The following is a 16,860-nucleotide window of genomic DNA, read 5'->3' on the forward strand; positions in this document are numbered from 1 at the left end:
AAAATGCAACAGCAGTCATTTTAATTCGATAAGATTATTTCTATGCCTCAATGTTGGTAACAAGGGCTTTCATAATTTATCAAAGTATGGGGTGTCGATGGGCTGCACCTAGCAACACACCTGGTCACATGGCAACACATAGTTCCTTTTCCGATATTGTATCAATTTGACATGATTTAATTTATTACTTTGATTTATTTTTTGAGAAATATATAACGTTATTTTAAAGAAATTATATTATTTGTGTAACTAGTGATTTATTATTTTCACAAATAAACACTTATAACATATAAGTACATTGCTTGACTAACTTGACTTACTACGCCATTGCAGTGCTGTTCAGCCAACCAACAAAGTGCTTGGATTCGGATCGATGTTCGGGCCCTTGTTGCGAGGAAACATTCTACAAGGCTCTGCATCACGAACTTGGAACTGCGTTACAACTTTCAGTCATCAACTTTGGTGTAAATTGAAGTATTTACGTGAATTGAGGGTGAGTTAGAAGAATATGTTACTTTCTAGATAAGCGTATCCTATAGTTCCTACAAACTTGGAAACCAACATGGCGTTAGCGTAGCATGTAAATAACTATTGACGTTTATCTAATGGATTCTGTTATTTTTATGCGTAGTGTCGTTTTTAGGTGTATGTTGTAGTCGTAGTTACAGTAATGTTTCTATACAGGTTGTTATCCTTGGTTTACAACGTTACCTACAATGAATATAATATGTACTTGCTCCTCGTAGACTAACTTGAGAGTTAAATTGGGAAGTTTATTTTGGTATCTTATTGCTAGATCTACGTCTTTTATTGAAATTTAAAAGAGTAAATTACTAAAATATCTCCATCACTTGTAGTACATTGTATTAGTATTAAGAAGAGCTAATAAGCAATGTTCATAGAAAACATTAATATCTTAAGATTTTATTGCTTTGTACTTTGATGTCATAAGTAGATACATCATTTAATAATCATTATAATTATAATGCATCTATAAATGTAAGTAATTTTTAGATTGCTGTTGAGCAAGTAAATTTTCTTTTTATAAACACTTAAGACTGGTTTGCATGGCTAGAAACTTATGCACAATCCCAATAGACAGGTTTTCCAGAATCCTTGCTGTTAGACCTATTTGGCATGACCATATCAGTCTGATATAATACCCGGGGGTGCAATTCCACTGGTTAAATAAGTTTATGTTTTTCAGCTTTTTCTCATTGGATAGGAGTTTTGGTATCCGATTTATGGTAAGTGAAGGTACCGCTGTACTTTCCTTATTGTAAGTAAAAACAGTGACCCTGTCAAAAATATTAATTGTTTAACATTCATGATGATAAACAGGCTAACATTCATTGTAATTATTTTTGGCAGGCTCATACAGCATGATTGGTTTTGTGATCAAAGCTTTCTCTTTTAATTGCATAGCGGCAGGCTCATCTGAACACCATTGAACATATTTTAACCTTACCTTTTATTTTACATTAGGACATGTTTGGGAAGATTACCTAAGCCATAGAGAAATATAGTAAAAATAGAGAGCTCACTCCATACATCAGTTTTGGAACCAAAACGACTATTTTTTTCGCAGTCGACATCTAGCATCGAGTAGAGGAATTATCAGTACCGCTACTCGATACTAGAATTCTCTAGTGTCGCGACTCACGAAAATTGTATTGAGCAACAATTTACCACTAAACAAAATAGAATTCCTGTTAAACCGGTTATAATACATATATGCTAAAAATTGTTGAGCATTAGACTTTTCGGTTGGTGCTACATCTATTGTCAAGTAGTGATAATTCCGCTACTCAATGCTATTTATGTCAACTATGAAAATAATAGTCTTTTTGGTACTAACTGAAGTAAGTATGGTCTGATCACTCTTATGTATTTTTTTCTCTGTGCCTAAGCATAGACATCAAATATATGTAGATAGGTATTCATTATTCAATAAAAACTTGTTCTCCCAGCAGCAAAAGTGAAGACCTGCTTTATGAATGGAATGCATTCATAAAGTGGGTAAGCATTTTTGCAGCTGCAGTAAATACATATATTTGACATCTAATATTAGGTTATTCTTCTGGTACCCTCCTAAATCTATTAACTCTCCAACACAACATCACCATTATATTGCAATTTTAGGATCAACAATTTAGAAAGACATACTAAAGGTGAAATCAAAGTAAAAATTATATTTTCAGTCTTAAAAATCACAATTTCTGCTTACATGTGCTAGCAACAATTGCTTCAAATTATATATTGTCATTTAGTTAATTTTACTGAAGTTGTAGGTTGTCGAGTATAAAAAATAGTTTAGTTTGCTGTTAACCTAATGACAATAAGCTGTTTAGATTATTTTGAGCTTTGCAGGGCCTACATATTCTTTTATAATACTTTAAAAAAGTGGTGTAGATTTGAAGAGAATTGCCATGTGTAGAATTTTACTAAATAATAAACAGGATGCTCCGCAATAGTCATACCTGGATTATTGTCATAATAATTATATTTAATGACAATTCACACATTGGGTGGATACATTGTACGATGTTACACCCTAGTTTTCATCGCATTTTAATATTTCCATTAACACAATATCTTTTATTAAACACACCTGTTTTTCATTATTAAAAACATTAAACATGTTATGAATAAATTTTTCTAATTAGTTGCTTGCTTAGAACCCTATGCATAACCTTTTACTACTTTAATACAAGCAGATACCTCATTCCAATTCCTTGTTTTTAAAATAAACTTTTGCTTATATGTATTACGAATTGTTAATGGTTATGTTATGCAAAAACCCTTGAACTTTTAACTCTTCAAAATTCAGCAATGATTGTACAATGTTTTAGGTCCCTATACATATTATTATATTGCTAATAAACGATTTTCTGTTACAATTTTATATCCTTGAGCCATTGTCACTAGCTTGTTACACTCAGCCGTACGAATAGTTGTAAAATACCATTGTTTTCACAACTATTGACACAATTGCCACAGCATAAAGCCATAGAAATGGTACAGGGTACAACAACAATTTGCCAAGGGCACCAGTTACGAAATGAAACAATGGTTACAGATGCCGCGAACTCGCAGGAAGCACTACGCGTCGCACTCGCGGTCCCGGTCCCGGTCCTACGAGGCGAAGCGGAGGCGGCTGGACGACGGCGACCGGGAGAAGGAGGAGCCACACAGAAAACGTAGCAGGGATAATGACAGGTTAGTGCTGCTCTTCTCTTTACAATCGTTGTGCTATTGTAGAACCTTTAGGGAACACCATTAACACAAGCAAACAATAAGTTGTTTAAAATCAAATTTCAAGTCTAGGGCCTTAATTTAATGATGCTCAGTTGTAAAAAGATTCAATTAATTCAATGTTTAAATTCAATGTTCTTTTCAATCTATTTACCTCAACTTAGTGTGTTTACATTGAGTAACTGGCAAGTGAAAGTGAAACCAACGTGTAATTTGATCCACTCCATTACAGTAACAATAACTGCAGCTAGTGCAGCTATTTGGTCTGGTGTTAAATTACTATTCAAACTATCATTGAGTATTGTATACGTATTGCAATAAAATAAAATGGCATTTATTTACTCGTTTACGTACAGTCCTACCCATGTTGGTCAATAAAATAAGGCGCATATACAGCATCGTTGAGTGGCGCCCTCTATTAGCGCGACGCATATTCTATTAGCAACAGAGAGAAGTTGTGTTAACTTCAGTTACTGTAGCTTCGTTGTTTTGCTACTTGCTCACAGATGGCGCCTCTAGTAGCGCAAAGCAAAGCTAATCCATCTAGTGACTAGATTCTAGTCCATCTACTACGTGGCCCATACTGAAAGTTTCTGGATTCTGATATATGAGACGACTTATTTTTTTCTAAGTGGCCAGTCCAGGAATTTTCATTATGCCCTAAGTAAAACCAACCTAAATAAAAGTAAACTTTTTAATTGATGATTCATGTTTGTGAACTTAACACATTAAGCTTCAGCATTATCACATTTCTATATTAATGTTTTCTTAGTTCTTCAATTGTACTTTTAACCAATATTTGTATTTTATTAACCATAAAACAAATTATATGTTATGCTCACTTCTGACACTCACTAGCATATCATTAAGTTTCTAATTAATCTAATGGAATAAAATAATAATCTAATCCCGTTATTTAGTCCCTGGTATACACATCAATTTAACTACTTAATTCAGTAATTACTACAAAAAATATTTTATGATTCATTAACCTCGTGCCGCCCAATGTGCAATACATTGTACAAAGTGACACTCAGCATAACTGCCCAGACTTTAGAAATTAAATTCAGAGCTAAACGCCCAGTGTACAATACGCTGTACATAAAAGTTTATCAGATGTAAGTTTAAAATTTTCGCGGATAATTGGAATTTACCTAGAGGTCGTGAATGGTCGGTTCAGTGGCGACCATTTTGACAGCTGACGTTTGACAGATATTCATAGACAAGTGTTGTACTTCCGCAATTATTCAAACACGCGCGACACATGGGTATATAATCTTGATTTATTAAATGAATCATGGCTTTTATCGTTTAGAGAGTGATATAAAAATTATCCTAAATGTTTGTTTTATTGAAATATACTGTTATTTTTTTACAAAGGCACAAATAAACATTTTTTTTCTTAATCGTAAGATTATGTTCATCATATTGCACACTGGGCGCTACTGTTATAAAAATACATAATATAACCTGCAACTGAAGGTTCTGTTTTGATAGTTTATTTTAGGTTTGCGTGATGATTTACTTGTTGAATACGAGCTGGAAGACTTTTTGCAATCACACAATAAAATTTGTGATCCTGAATACCAACATTCTGGTGATGAACCAAATATTTACACTCTTACGCTACGTCTTACGTAGGCGAACAACGCGCGAACGCGGCGCGGCGAAATCAATCCTTTGATGCCCATAGAAGTGTCCTACGTAAGCGATCTCGTTGCGAACGCGGTGCGGCGCGATTTGCACGCGAATGTCAGGCGGCGCGGCGCGGCGGCGGCCGCTTTCGCCGCGCCGCGCCGCGCCGCGTTCGCGCGTTGTTCGCCTACGTAAGACGTAGCGTTAGTGAAAAATAAAGTTTCGAAGGAAGTGATACTGAAACACAGCAAACATACTATAACTTATATATAATTAAGAAGGATATGAAGTTGTATGTTAAGGAAGTTTATTAACTATTTTTCAGACCTTGTTATAAAGCATTTCATTGTCAAATATGAATGTTAGCATACATAAAAATATAGCCCAACACTAAAAAATTGTTTTTCTAATTATTTTTGACTTACGTGGCTTATTATGTAACTATTTAAGCAGAATAATAATAGGCAGAGGCTACGTTATCGCCATTACGTGCCTTAAAGTTGATTTAAAAAAATATATTTTATTACTTTATAACATCAATCAAAAACCCAATGTGCATTTAAATGAACAAAAGATACGAAGGTGAAATTCAGTTTACTGTATTCATTTTTATTCACATATACCCAGAAAAAAATAAAAAAAATCCTGCTCGCTTTTTGTGAAAAAAAAATATGTTTTAAGTGCGTGGGCAGTTACGACTTCAAAATATTATGGCTCATATATTGCACACTGGGCGTTTAGCTGATCTTGCGTTTTTTTTCTTGGGCGGCACGAGGTTAAATACAATTTATATAAATATACTCAACCATTGACAAAACAGCATTGTTTTGACGTTGAAAATCGTCAGAACTCCTAAAATTGTGATGCACTATTGCCAATCCTCAAAGCCCATTTGTGCCAGCAACAGTTTTCCAATTAATTATAGTAAATTACGTCACTAATTGCCTTTGAATTTCCTTTCAATGACGAAGTAAATGACATTATCGTCACAGATAAGCGCATGGAACGCAGTGGGTGTGACGCAGGTCATAGCTAGTAGACGTACTTAGAAGTTAGATTATGTAGGAAACGACCTCCAAACGTATCATTTTAACCACAGGCACCACAGCCCATAATTATAACCTAATTGTGTAATTACTTAGTAACATTAAGGTATGAAGACAAAGCCATGTACAAGATATTAACGACATTTACTAAAGTTTCCCTAGCACGATATAGACAGAGTGCTCCTAATGGAGTTTAGGAGAGGAAGTTTTTATTTTATTATACATATTAGTTCATAATGTAGTAGTAGGTACTAGGTATTGGACTTAGATACAACTGAAGAGTTAATGCTAGTGGCTGTGAGCTACAGACCACGCGAAAACTATGACCAAAACCGCTATATTGAAAAAAATCTAAAAACTGAATCCACAACATTAATTGAACCTGCTGGGATCAAACGTTCACGAGAATCGGTTGAATACCTCCAGCAGAAAATATCCAGACATAAGAAAGCGTTACTGCCCAAGCTGGAACGGAGATGCTTCGCGTTTAGCTGGGTCCAATTAGCATGGGATATTATTTGTTTTAAGAATTCAAATTACAAAGATAAAAAAATAACTAAGAATGAGGTTCCGGGGCAAGCCGCCGAATCTGACACAAGCAGATGACTTTGCAGTATTTTAGTCTATAATATATTTGTAATACTTAGGTCTTGTTGCCTGATCAAACAATAAATAATAAATAAATAAGTCCCCAAAGATAAACGCTTCATAAAGCATAGTCCTTGTATTTGTTGTTCATCTTTCCTGTAACTTGCCTACTTAGTAGGTAACTAGATTTCCGTGAGAAAACTATCCAGTTGCAGAATTATTGTTACATGTAGTTCAATCGTTCACCTGCATGATCGCGCAGCGTGAATGTAACGGTCAGTGCGCCGGCCGCTTCACACGGCGACCTAACGGAGACCTTTGCCAACCAAGGAGAGACGGGCCAATAACACAAAAATTATGTAAAACTATCCATTGCAGAGATGTCAACATTGTCAATATGTTGATCGATCGGTAACATGAATGGTCAGTGCGCCAGCTGACGCGGTGGCGGTGGTATCTTCCGAAGCGAAGCCCAAAACCAACAATAATTTAGAAAGATTACCTGCCTACAACTCATTAGATTAGACGACAGCAGGGACGACGTCACGTCACACTTTATACAAACGTAGTCCCCATTTTACTTTCTCATTTCCTCTTAATAAAATTTTAAGCATAAATTCCTCGAATTGGAGTATTAAGAATCAAACTCACCTCTTCTAATTAGATCAATTAGAAATCTATTCCATAACATGATTGGGCATTTTTACTGCAATTTGGGTTATTTAAATGACTCATGTACTCTCAGAAAACATCATGTCCGGGTTGAATGTTTTTTATCTATATATACCATTTGGCATACTGTCTACCTGGTTTTTTAAAAGCATCGAATCGGCAGCAGCGATTGCCTGGTATATCTTTAATAATAATAACGTAAGGCTTCACAATAAATTAGGTATTTTAACCTCTATTTCGTTAAGCGTACTTATAAGAAGGATGAAAAGTTGAACGATGCGATTCGTTCTCCGTACTGCTGAGGAAGTCGTGCCGCGCCACGCCGGGTGAATCAATCGACCTCGCTCCCAGCGCTACCGGCCGACCCCGGTGAACTACGCCACCGGGAAATGCCGTACTTGAACACTTCGTCTATTGGAAATGGCAGACGTACTCAATACCCTTTCAAATTAAATCTGTCGAAGCAAAAACGAATTCACAAAAGTATTCATCAAATATGACCTCCAGAACGGACAGACAACAAGAAAAATGATAATGACATTGACATCTGGTGAGCAACTAATAGTGAAGATAAGCATCATAACAGCGGCTATGGCCAACTTGTCCAGACCAAAGTTCAACCATGAATTGAAGACAAGATAGTAAACATTTTACTAGTTTGTTAAGTAGATAGGTGGTAATTAGGTATTTGTGATTTGTAGCTATTTTCTCCAATAAAATGTAATGCGCATAAACCAAGTCCAAATTTCCAACAGTAGGTACTAATGACAGGCATGAAATCAGTGAGAAACTTTATGTGTCTGTTGAAAAAACGAAACGTGTGGCGCAAGAGCCTCCGTAAAATATGTGGTGGCAGCTCATGGTTACGATAAATAAGTAATTTTACCGACTTAATGTATGAAACTGTTATTGAATGCGTAGAGTTGGCGGCGCCTTTTTGTTGGCGCTCGTCAAGAGGTGCCAATCAAATTCGATTGATTACCTTATAATTCTTATAAACCTCCTATGAAGTGCAATTGTTTCATCGGAAAATCGACCACATGAACTAGGGAGTAAGATCCAAGTTTCGTCAAGGTGCCATTAAAGTTGTGAGTTTGGGAAGTAAGTGATCGATTTATGTATGATTAAGTAGGTGGTTTTCATGTCGAGAGTTGTACAAATTGGCAGCACGACGTATGGCGGGGTGTCACACGTGTCATGATTAAACACTCGGCCTTCGACGCATGTCTCTTCGTGGGAATGCGTTTTTTTCTTTTTTGCTTGTTACTTTGACATTTACGCATATCAGAATAAGCGATTCGAGCGATCGTGACCTGCCCTATCCCGGGACTACCAAAAATATGTGAAGTCCGTTATGTTTAACTGCACCTCCCAGACTTGATTCTCTCTCAACAAAAGTTGCTTTTGGTGGTATATGTAAGTACATTAATACAACTTGGCCCTAAGTATATTTTTGTATTGTACCTAGCACAATATCCGTAACTGAAACAATTTCAGGTTAATCAGGTTTAATAATACTTACCTATAGGTATTCACATATTATTGAAAAATTCGTCCGTAAAAATGTTTTCATGATCGATCTTTTTTCCATCCAGATTGTTCTAAGAGCTAAATATTTTCTTAATTTTTCGCTGTTTGAGCTAAATTATATTTTGGTAAATAATATCGCCGCTAGTGATCCAAAGGACTCGAGCCTTTTAGCTTTTTTTTTAGGGCTCGCCTCATCTCTTGACGCCTAAAAGGCTAAAAGCCTATTTAGTTAGCTCTTTAGCTCTATAAGGTTATTAGCCCCAAGATTCTAGGCTCTTAAATAGAACTAGGCTCGGGGGCTAAAGAGATAAATAGGCTTTTAGCCTTTTAGGCGTCACGAGATGAGGCGAGCCCTAAAAAAAGAGCTCCAAAGGCTCGAGTCTTTTGGATCACTAATCGCCGCACCTGCAACCGAAACATAATAAGTCTCTACTATTAGTAATTTTTATGGAAATTGTAACATAACATTGATATTTCTTTACATGTATTTAAAAGACAACATGCTCACAGAATAGAAGGTGCGAGGGGGATACCTACTGTTAAATTGTTAATGCAAGTCGGACTGGTTGAAGGTGGAAGGCCCGGCCGGCCGGCGCGGGCGCGGGCCCGCAGCGCGCGGAATCCTGTTTTGTCCTTGCGTGCCTCGCGCTCGGTTTTTCATCACGCCTCCTTCACGGATCCCCGGCCACCAAGTTAACGAAATGCAGCAATGTTTTATTTTCTTCGTTGTCCTTTTTAATTAGATGGTAATGCATTCAAGTAAAAAGATGGACGGGCATTTAAAAAATCTTGAAATAACCTGTTAAAGAAGTGTATTTAACGCACGTCAGTTTTACAATTTAGCTCACTTGTAGCGATTGTTACTCTTGTTGAAACTGGTAATTATATTAGACAAATTGACACATTAAGTACAATAGGAACATTTGTTAACGTTAAGTTAATAGTTCCTTAGTTGACGATGACGTAACTCGGTTATTGCTTCTAATGCATTTGTCCAAGAGGCCGTTGAACTAACGCGCGCGCCGAGGGCCAAGTCATTTACATGATAAATGTAACTCGTAGGGCAATAAATTGATATTTCGCACAAAGGCCCGACGACAGTAATTGTAGGTTGTCGGAAAATCGCGCGTACGTGTCGCAAGAACGATTTCTTTAATCATATGTCTGGTCTCAAGGATATGACTCTGCTAATGCCAAACTGTAATTTATGACAATGAGTGCTTATTGGCACGGAGATGAGCATCGTGAACAAAAGTGTCATTATGTAGATAATACACGAGAGTGTAATAAAAGTCGTCGCATAAATTCTCTTTTTGGTTGACACGATTGTTTTTATTATGAATTTTGGTATTTTGCAATATTCGCAAACCGGGTACTACAAGGTCGCCTACTGAAAATGGTAATCTTAATGTTGATCTGCAATATGAACGGGCGATGCATAAGTTTTCACTGACGTCATGTCAAAGCGTTGGATACGCTTGGATTCCACTGTTTACGTCCTCAGTTGGACAACAATGCATACCTACCTAAATTTGTTATGATTGGTACACAATACATAGTGCGTGCCCGTGGTAATTTTTCTTTTCTTTAAAAAGGAAAGGCTTCGACGTTTAGAAAAAACTGTCAGATAGTCTCGTAAGCGCTTGATGCTTACGTCCAATGTTCTATTGTCGCAAGACTTGGGTAGAGGCGACGGGCGAGCCGGGGCAGCTGTGCGGGGCGCGGGGGCGAGGGCGACAGGCGTTGTTCTTGACACAGTAAAACTAGAAGTGCAGTAGGTGCAACTTGCAGCCCACGTAGAGCTTTTTGCTAGCCGACAGCACCTTACAGACATACCTACTTCGTCTAACCCGCTTAGTTACCAAACCAGATATAAGTCGTTTCAGTCAGAACATCTGCCTAGAGCGAGATTATGTTAATTGTATTTAGTTGCAGTGAAACTTGCATAAATTATAAAACATTGTATAGAAACTGAGTGAGAACAAAAGGCATTCTTAGCAATTAAGACCCCGTTTGGAAGTGCTGTTACTGTATAGTATTTTTGATTTCACCGCGTTCCCGGCTCGGTAAGGCACGCGGCTCGCGAGTTATCTGGCGTGATCTGCGTAGATCTCGGCCAAGAAACGCTTTCCATGTCGCGAGGCGGAACAGCGGCCCGCGATTTATGCCCCGTATCGCGCCTGCGCGATACAATCCGATCAGGATTTATACTTGACTTTTACCCCAGCACTGCTTGGCTTCCTGCATATTTTAAAACAGCTCATATTCATTTCTCCTAATATGTAAATTTAAACATTGCATTTTTATTGAATAGTTAAAATAATTTGGCTAAGTGTACCAAAAAATGTACTAAAACAACCAGTGCAAAAAAAAGCTGCCGCCGTTAAGTTCTATGGAAAAGCATGACCCGCGAAAGTGCATAGTATATCCTCGATATGTCGGACCGGAACATGAAGCTAAATTGCTACGTCGTTTAATCCAGTTAGATGGTACAAAAGAGCGTCGGAATGGCATGCTTGATCTCAATAGTAATCGCTTGTGTTGTCAATTTATATTAATTTATAGAACATGTTGAGTTTCAAGTCCGTGCAAAATGAAAACAATAATTGAAGAATGTTATTTGCTTGTAATGGTCTTCTAAAGAGTGATATTAATTTTATTTGAAACATTCAATCGATATAATTACAGTAGAGTCCGGTTATAACGACACTCAAGGGACCGCTGATATTACGTCGTACTAACCGGACGTCGTACAAAACGAGCCGCCAATTTTAATATATTTTTTAATCAAAATAATTACATAATTTTGTATTTATTAATACTTATGCGACAATCAAAGAAATAAAACATTTTTTTTAAATATATATTTACGTTAGTATTACGTTTAGCAGAAGCCACTTTTCATCAAGGTACGCGTACTCACTCGTCATCCGCAAATTACTCGAATCCCGTAAAATAAAAAGTCGTAATTCTTGGGGATCTAATCAAGATGACGTTGTTTTATCACATAGTTCCTGTGGCCACCTCCTGTGTCCATCGACAGATCGGCTCGAAGGTACCTACCAAAATATTGCATTGTCACCCAACTTACATAATTATATCTTATTTATCTTATTTATTTTTTATTTTTATGTGTGTGAAGTTTAAGCTCAATCGAATAATGGGAATTGTTTTATTTAGTTTGCAAGATTACGAAAAGTCGCATGACTATCTATTTCATCTTGCTCCCTATATGCAAAAGGGGGAGGAGAGTTGGGTGCGCGGGACGGAGTAAGCTTCTTACCAACAATTTATTTGTAAAAACTACGTCGCTCGTCGTTGTAACCGGACTTGACGGACGGATTTTGAATCAATTTCCGTCGTTAAAAGCGATCGGTCGTTATAAGCGGAGTCGTTATAAACGGTTGTGCTTTCATAGTAGCTTGTACTAAAACCAAACAAGTGCCTATACTTACGTCGCTATAAGCGGTTGGTTGTTATATGCGGAGTCGTACTAACCGGACTCTACTGTAGTTTGAATAGACTTGTATTTCAACAAAGAGTCTTGTGTTTTTGTTTGAAGAATTGCCGGGGCCAAACGAATAACTAATTATTGTAGTTTACTTTTATGTGTTACAAGTCACGACCCTACTAATGGTGTTAAATATTAATGTAGTTGCAGTCTAATGTTTTAGTCAAGGCACTGCCGAGTAATGTCACATTTATGGCAAGGTGATGATCATTACCGAAAATGATTTCCTACCATGTCGGGCGCCTCGTCGGATTACCGCGAGGTCGCCACAGCCACATCCTGCTGTCGACAATAGGCCATCTCGGCCTTGCCGCGAGGGTCTTCAGGGCCTAGTTAAGCACGTCTGAGGATTAGGTACACCTCTGCACTGCACCAATTACTTATAAAGGTGATAATACCGCGATAACTTGAGTTTATTCCTGTGATATTTGTTATTTGTCTTATTCGTCGCTTATTCTGTCGCATGGCAATGTAAAGTACAAGAAGCGTGAAGTGTATGTCATCATTTCAAAGACTTCCCATCTACATTATATTTAAAACTATTTTCAGTGGGATTAGGGATAAGTAGATTTATAAATTACATCCTTGTTTGGAGGCGGGCAAGCGAATCTGATGTTAGTGAAGATTATTGAGATTGACTTCAATAGTAGGTACTGTTATTGGGTATGTGTTATAATTTATTCGGATGAATCCGTGAAGTGACTAATTATGGTTGTATAATTGTACATGTTTACTAATATTTTATTTTTATCATATTGTGATCTAATGTTAACTCAATCATTTTACAATACTGTAATCTGTTGGGAATCATTATAATTATTATCTTTGACATGTAAACCGGTTTTATCAAATAAATGACTATGACTATGACTTATTAGTGAAATTGTGTTGCATGTGTCACGCCAGTGTATGTCGCCGAAAAAATTGATATTTTAGTGAAATAAACAACTCGTCAGAATTTCATTAAACACTCGTCTTCGTGTGGGGATTTAGCACACCTCTGCAAATTTGCTTTAATCTCATAATTTTAATAGCGACAGCTTAAGAGATTTTAATTTTTTAATGACGTTTTTATTAGCTTCCTCACTCCCACATCTCGACAGTACTAAAAATGTTACGAACGGTTTTTTCCACTGCTGCTAGTAGATATCCGATTTATGATTTGTGTTACCTATTTATAGTTCTTTTTTTTAGCATTAGAAAGAACTTGCAAGAAGGTAAGCGATCTTGACATGTCTTTTAATTGAAAAACGCTTTTTAAAAATCAAAAACTATTACTTATGACAGCAAAAGAATATAAATGATCGTATTCGATTCATAATTGTTACATATTTGACGTAACTTATTTTTAAAATGTGTTTTTCAATTAAAAGACACATCAAGATTGTTTACCTTATTTCTAATGCTAAAAAAAACGAACTATATTGACAAATATATTTAAGTTAACTAACCCAATCCTAATGATTTCTCATGGCTATGTCGGATATCTCTATCGGATATTAGTAACACTACTAAAAAGGGTAATGGATTATAGTGATGAATTTTTGTGGATTACATGTTTTGTCCCTGAACTTATTCTTACATCCAATTCAAGTTTCCATTATTCAAGCTAAAAACGTATGAACCCTTTAGTCTGATTTAAAGCCATTGTGGGCGATTTGACGCAAGAATTGCCCAAGTTAACGGAGAATTGACGTGTTTATGAAGAGTACAGTGTTATTTACGATTCCCCGGTTGTGGTCGCATTGTGCGCCGGAACCAACGACCGTTTAGTGAGAGCTCGTTGACTTATTTATAAATACTGCAATCACGCTAATAGGTACACTACGCAAAATAAAACTAGCCACTTGGAACATCTAAATTTCTAATATTAGACCATTAACCGCTGCCAAATACGCGACAATAAAACTTATTTATCTATATCGTTAATTCTTTCAACGATGTTCTTTAGAACAAATTAAATAGTAACACAAAAACAATGTCTGGTCGTGTAGAGATGTTGATCATAAATGGATACATCGTAATAAAACAACATAAGAGCCAGCCGTGTATTTATTGATTGTTGGTTCCGATAAATCACTGCTAGCGGTCCTGCTCGGCTCGTCTATAAATCATTTGAGTTTGCAACATGGACCCACTTTTACCTTAATCGGTCAGCAACTAAGTGTTTTTAACCGAGAAAATTACATTTTTATCATCTTTACTATTCTGACAACGATACAATGTTGCGACTGTAGATGTATAAACTACGTCCCTATACTACTTTAGCCTGCACATGATCCCTGAACAAGCATCTGAAGTATCATAACATAACACCTCGACTATACGAGTCTTGTTCAAAATTTTCAGATATTTCTTAATTTAATTATAATTATAACATTACCATTTTTCACCCCCTGTCTATCCGATGGCAACTCTGCAACCCATTGAGATAATTCATACGATTTTACACAAAACTGTAACTTGATTCTTATCTTAGCTCTTGTACCTATTATTAATTATTCAGTAAAATTATGTACCTAAGTCTACTCGAATTAGCTTTTAGCATTACGGAACATCGACCTACTCGTCCGGAATCCTACTTGTTGGTTGGTCGGCCACGGCGCGGCGTCGTCGCCGCTGACCGACACGAGCAGACAATAGCCCGGTTGTCACGTCTGTGTCTCGTTTGACGTGACATTTGACGCCCAATTCCTTTACTTTAGTGAAATTGCGCGAGGGAACAATCGCTCCGTTCACCTATTAACACAACAACTTGGATAATAGGCAGTACTTTATCTTCATACAACTCGGCACAGACGCGTTACGACAGGATACTTCGAACATGTTAACGGTTATTATTATTGGTTTCATAAAATTTACGTACATTTAGCACATGGTAAAACTGCCAAATGATTAAAACGACTGTTACTTTCCCATTATTTTCCGCTGAACGAGAGGTTACTAGGTTCTGTATTTCCTTAACTAAAAGTTACAGGTTGCTAATTTAGAATTTTCGTCGGGTAGAATTTCGAATTTGGTGTGCTCGCTAATTTACGAAGTAATGGTACTGATTATGTATAACTGTGACTAAACGGTGACATAATGACTTTGATTGTCTCCGCTGGACAGATCTTGCACAACGAGCCGATAGGTACTAGTAAATCAATACGTGCCTACTTATTTGTTACGTATACCCTAGTTGAGAAACGATTGCTGAACAAATGAAGACATGTCTCATCAAGCATTTAATAAATAATTTGAATGTAATATTAAGTCATCGATTCATTCATATTACAAGCAATTCAAAGATTTTTAATACAACAAACAAATACCAAAGCAGAATGTTCTCCACAAAGCAACGAAGCGGGTTTTCAGAGTGAATCCAGTGGGGCTTGCAGACAGCGTACTGTACGATTCTTATCAGGCAAAGTAAATTAGTCAATTAACTAGCGACCCGCCCCTTAACACAAAACCTTAACAAATTATACACCTAAACCTTCCTCAAGAATCACTCCATTGATAGGTGAAAACAGCATGTAAATCCGTTCAGGAGTTTTTGAATTTATCGCGAACATACTTACACACAAACAGACAGACGCAGCGGGGGACTTTGTTTTTAGGGTTCCGTACCCAAAGGGTAAAACGGGACCCTATTACTAAGACTTCGCTGTCCGTCCGTCCGTCCGTCAGTCTGTCACCAGGCTGTATCTCACGAACCGTGATAGCTAGACAGTTGAAATTTTCACCGATGATGTATTTCTGTTGCCGCTATAACAACAAATACTAAAAACAGAATAAAATAAAGATTTAAATAGGGCTCCCATACAACAAACGTGATTTTTGACCAAAGTTAAGCAACGTCGGTAGTGGTTAGTACTTGGATGGGTGACCGTTTATTTTGTTTTTTTTTTGCATTATGGTACGGAACCCTTCGTGCGCGAGTCCGACTCGCACTTGCCCGGTTTTTTTAAGGTATAGTGATTATATGCATGTTAATCAATATCTGTTCCTGTGCACAAGGATGTCGAAATGGGCCTAAAATTATTACTGGAGCTATTCAACTTTGACGAAGTGTGTCGTTAAAATTATCCACGCTCCCTAAATTTCAAGTTGATTGGATTTCAAGCACCTAAATTGGATTTCAAGTGATATATATAAGAAATCTGTTGACGACGGATCAACTTAAGGTAGATCTGCTAATTAAAAAGAAGCTCGACCGCTTTTTACAGGCGTGTCGTAGAAAGCCTAAGCATGATGGCCATGATGGGCACTTGATGAGCTCACGATTTCTTTCAACTACAATTAAAGTTGCCTTTTAAATAGATTTTTCTGTATTTCTGCAGATAGGATACCAAAACTTTAGCAGACATGTATAGTTAAATTGGCAAGGTACATTAGGTACAATTACGCGCGATTATCTGTTGATTTGATACCCAATACATACATTATATAGATCACAATACATAGATCATTTGGCTTAAATAAACATTTATGCGATAATTTAACTGCTACGTATTAAAAGTCATAAAAATTTAAAGAAGCTCTTCGCGCTTAAACCGCTGTACCGATTTGAATGAAATTTGGCATTTGCCGAAGCTAGCACTAAACATACAGATTATCACACTGGCCAGCTTATTTTTA

General features: G+C 36.8%; 1 protein-coding gene across 2 annotated transcripts in view; it reads left to right on the plus strand.

Annotated features, from left to right (window-relative positions):
* The first annotated feature begins 331 nt into the window (after nt 1–331).
* The window catches only part of LOC134674423 (serine/threonine-protein kinase Doa), a 63,438-nt gene continuing 46,909 nt past the window's right edge, over nt 332–16,860 (plus strand). The window contains exons 1-3 of one of the 2 annotated variants that reach the window (XM_063532544.1): nt 352–493; nt 1,208–1,247; nt 3,080–3,219. In XM_063532544.1, the coding sequence (XP_063388614.1) occupies nt 1,245–1,247; nt 3,080–3,219 (143 nt within the window). In that variant the 5' untranslated portion in view covers nt 352–493; nt 1,208–1,244. Of the gene's footprint in view, nt 494–1,207; nt 1,248–3,079; nt 3,220–16,860 lie in introns of both variants that reach the window. The other variant, XM_063532536.1, reaches the window with a different exon arrangement.

This window comes from Cydia fagiglandana, chromosome 2 (assembly GCF_963556715.1).
Source record: "Cydia fagiglandana chromosome 2, ilCydFagi1.1, whole genome shotgun sequence".
NCBI lineage: Eukaryota > Metazoa > Arthropoda > Insecta > Lepidoptera > Tortricidae > Cydia > Cydia fagiglandana.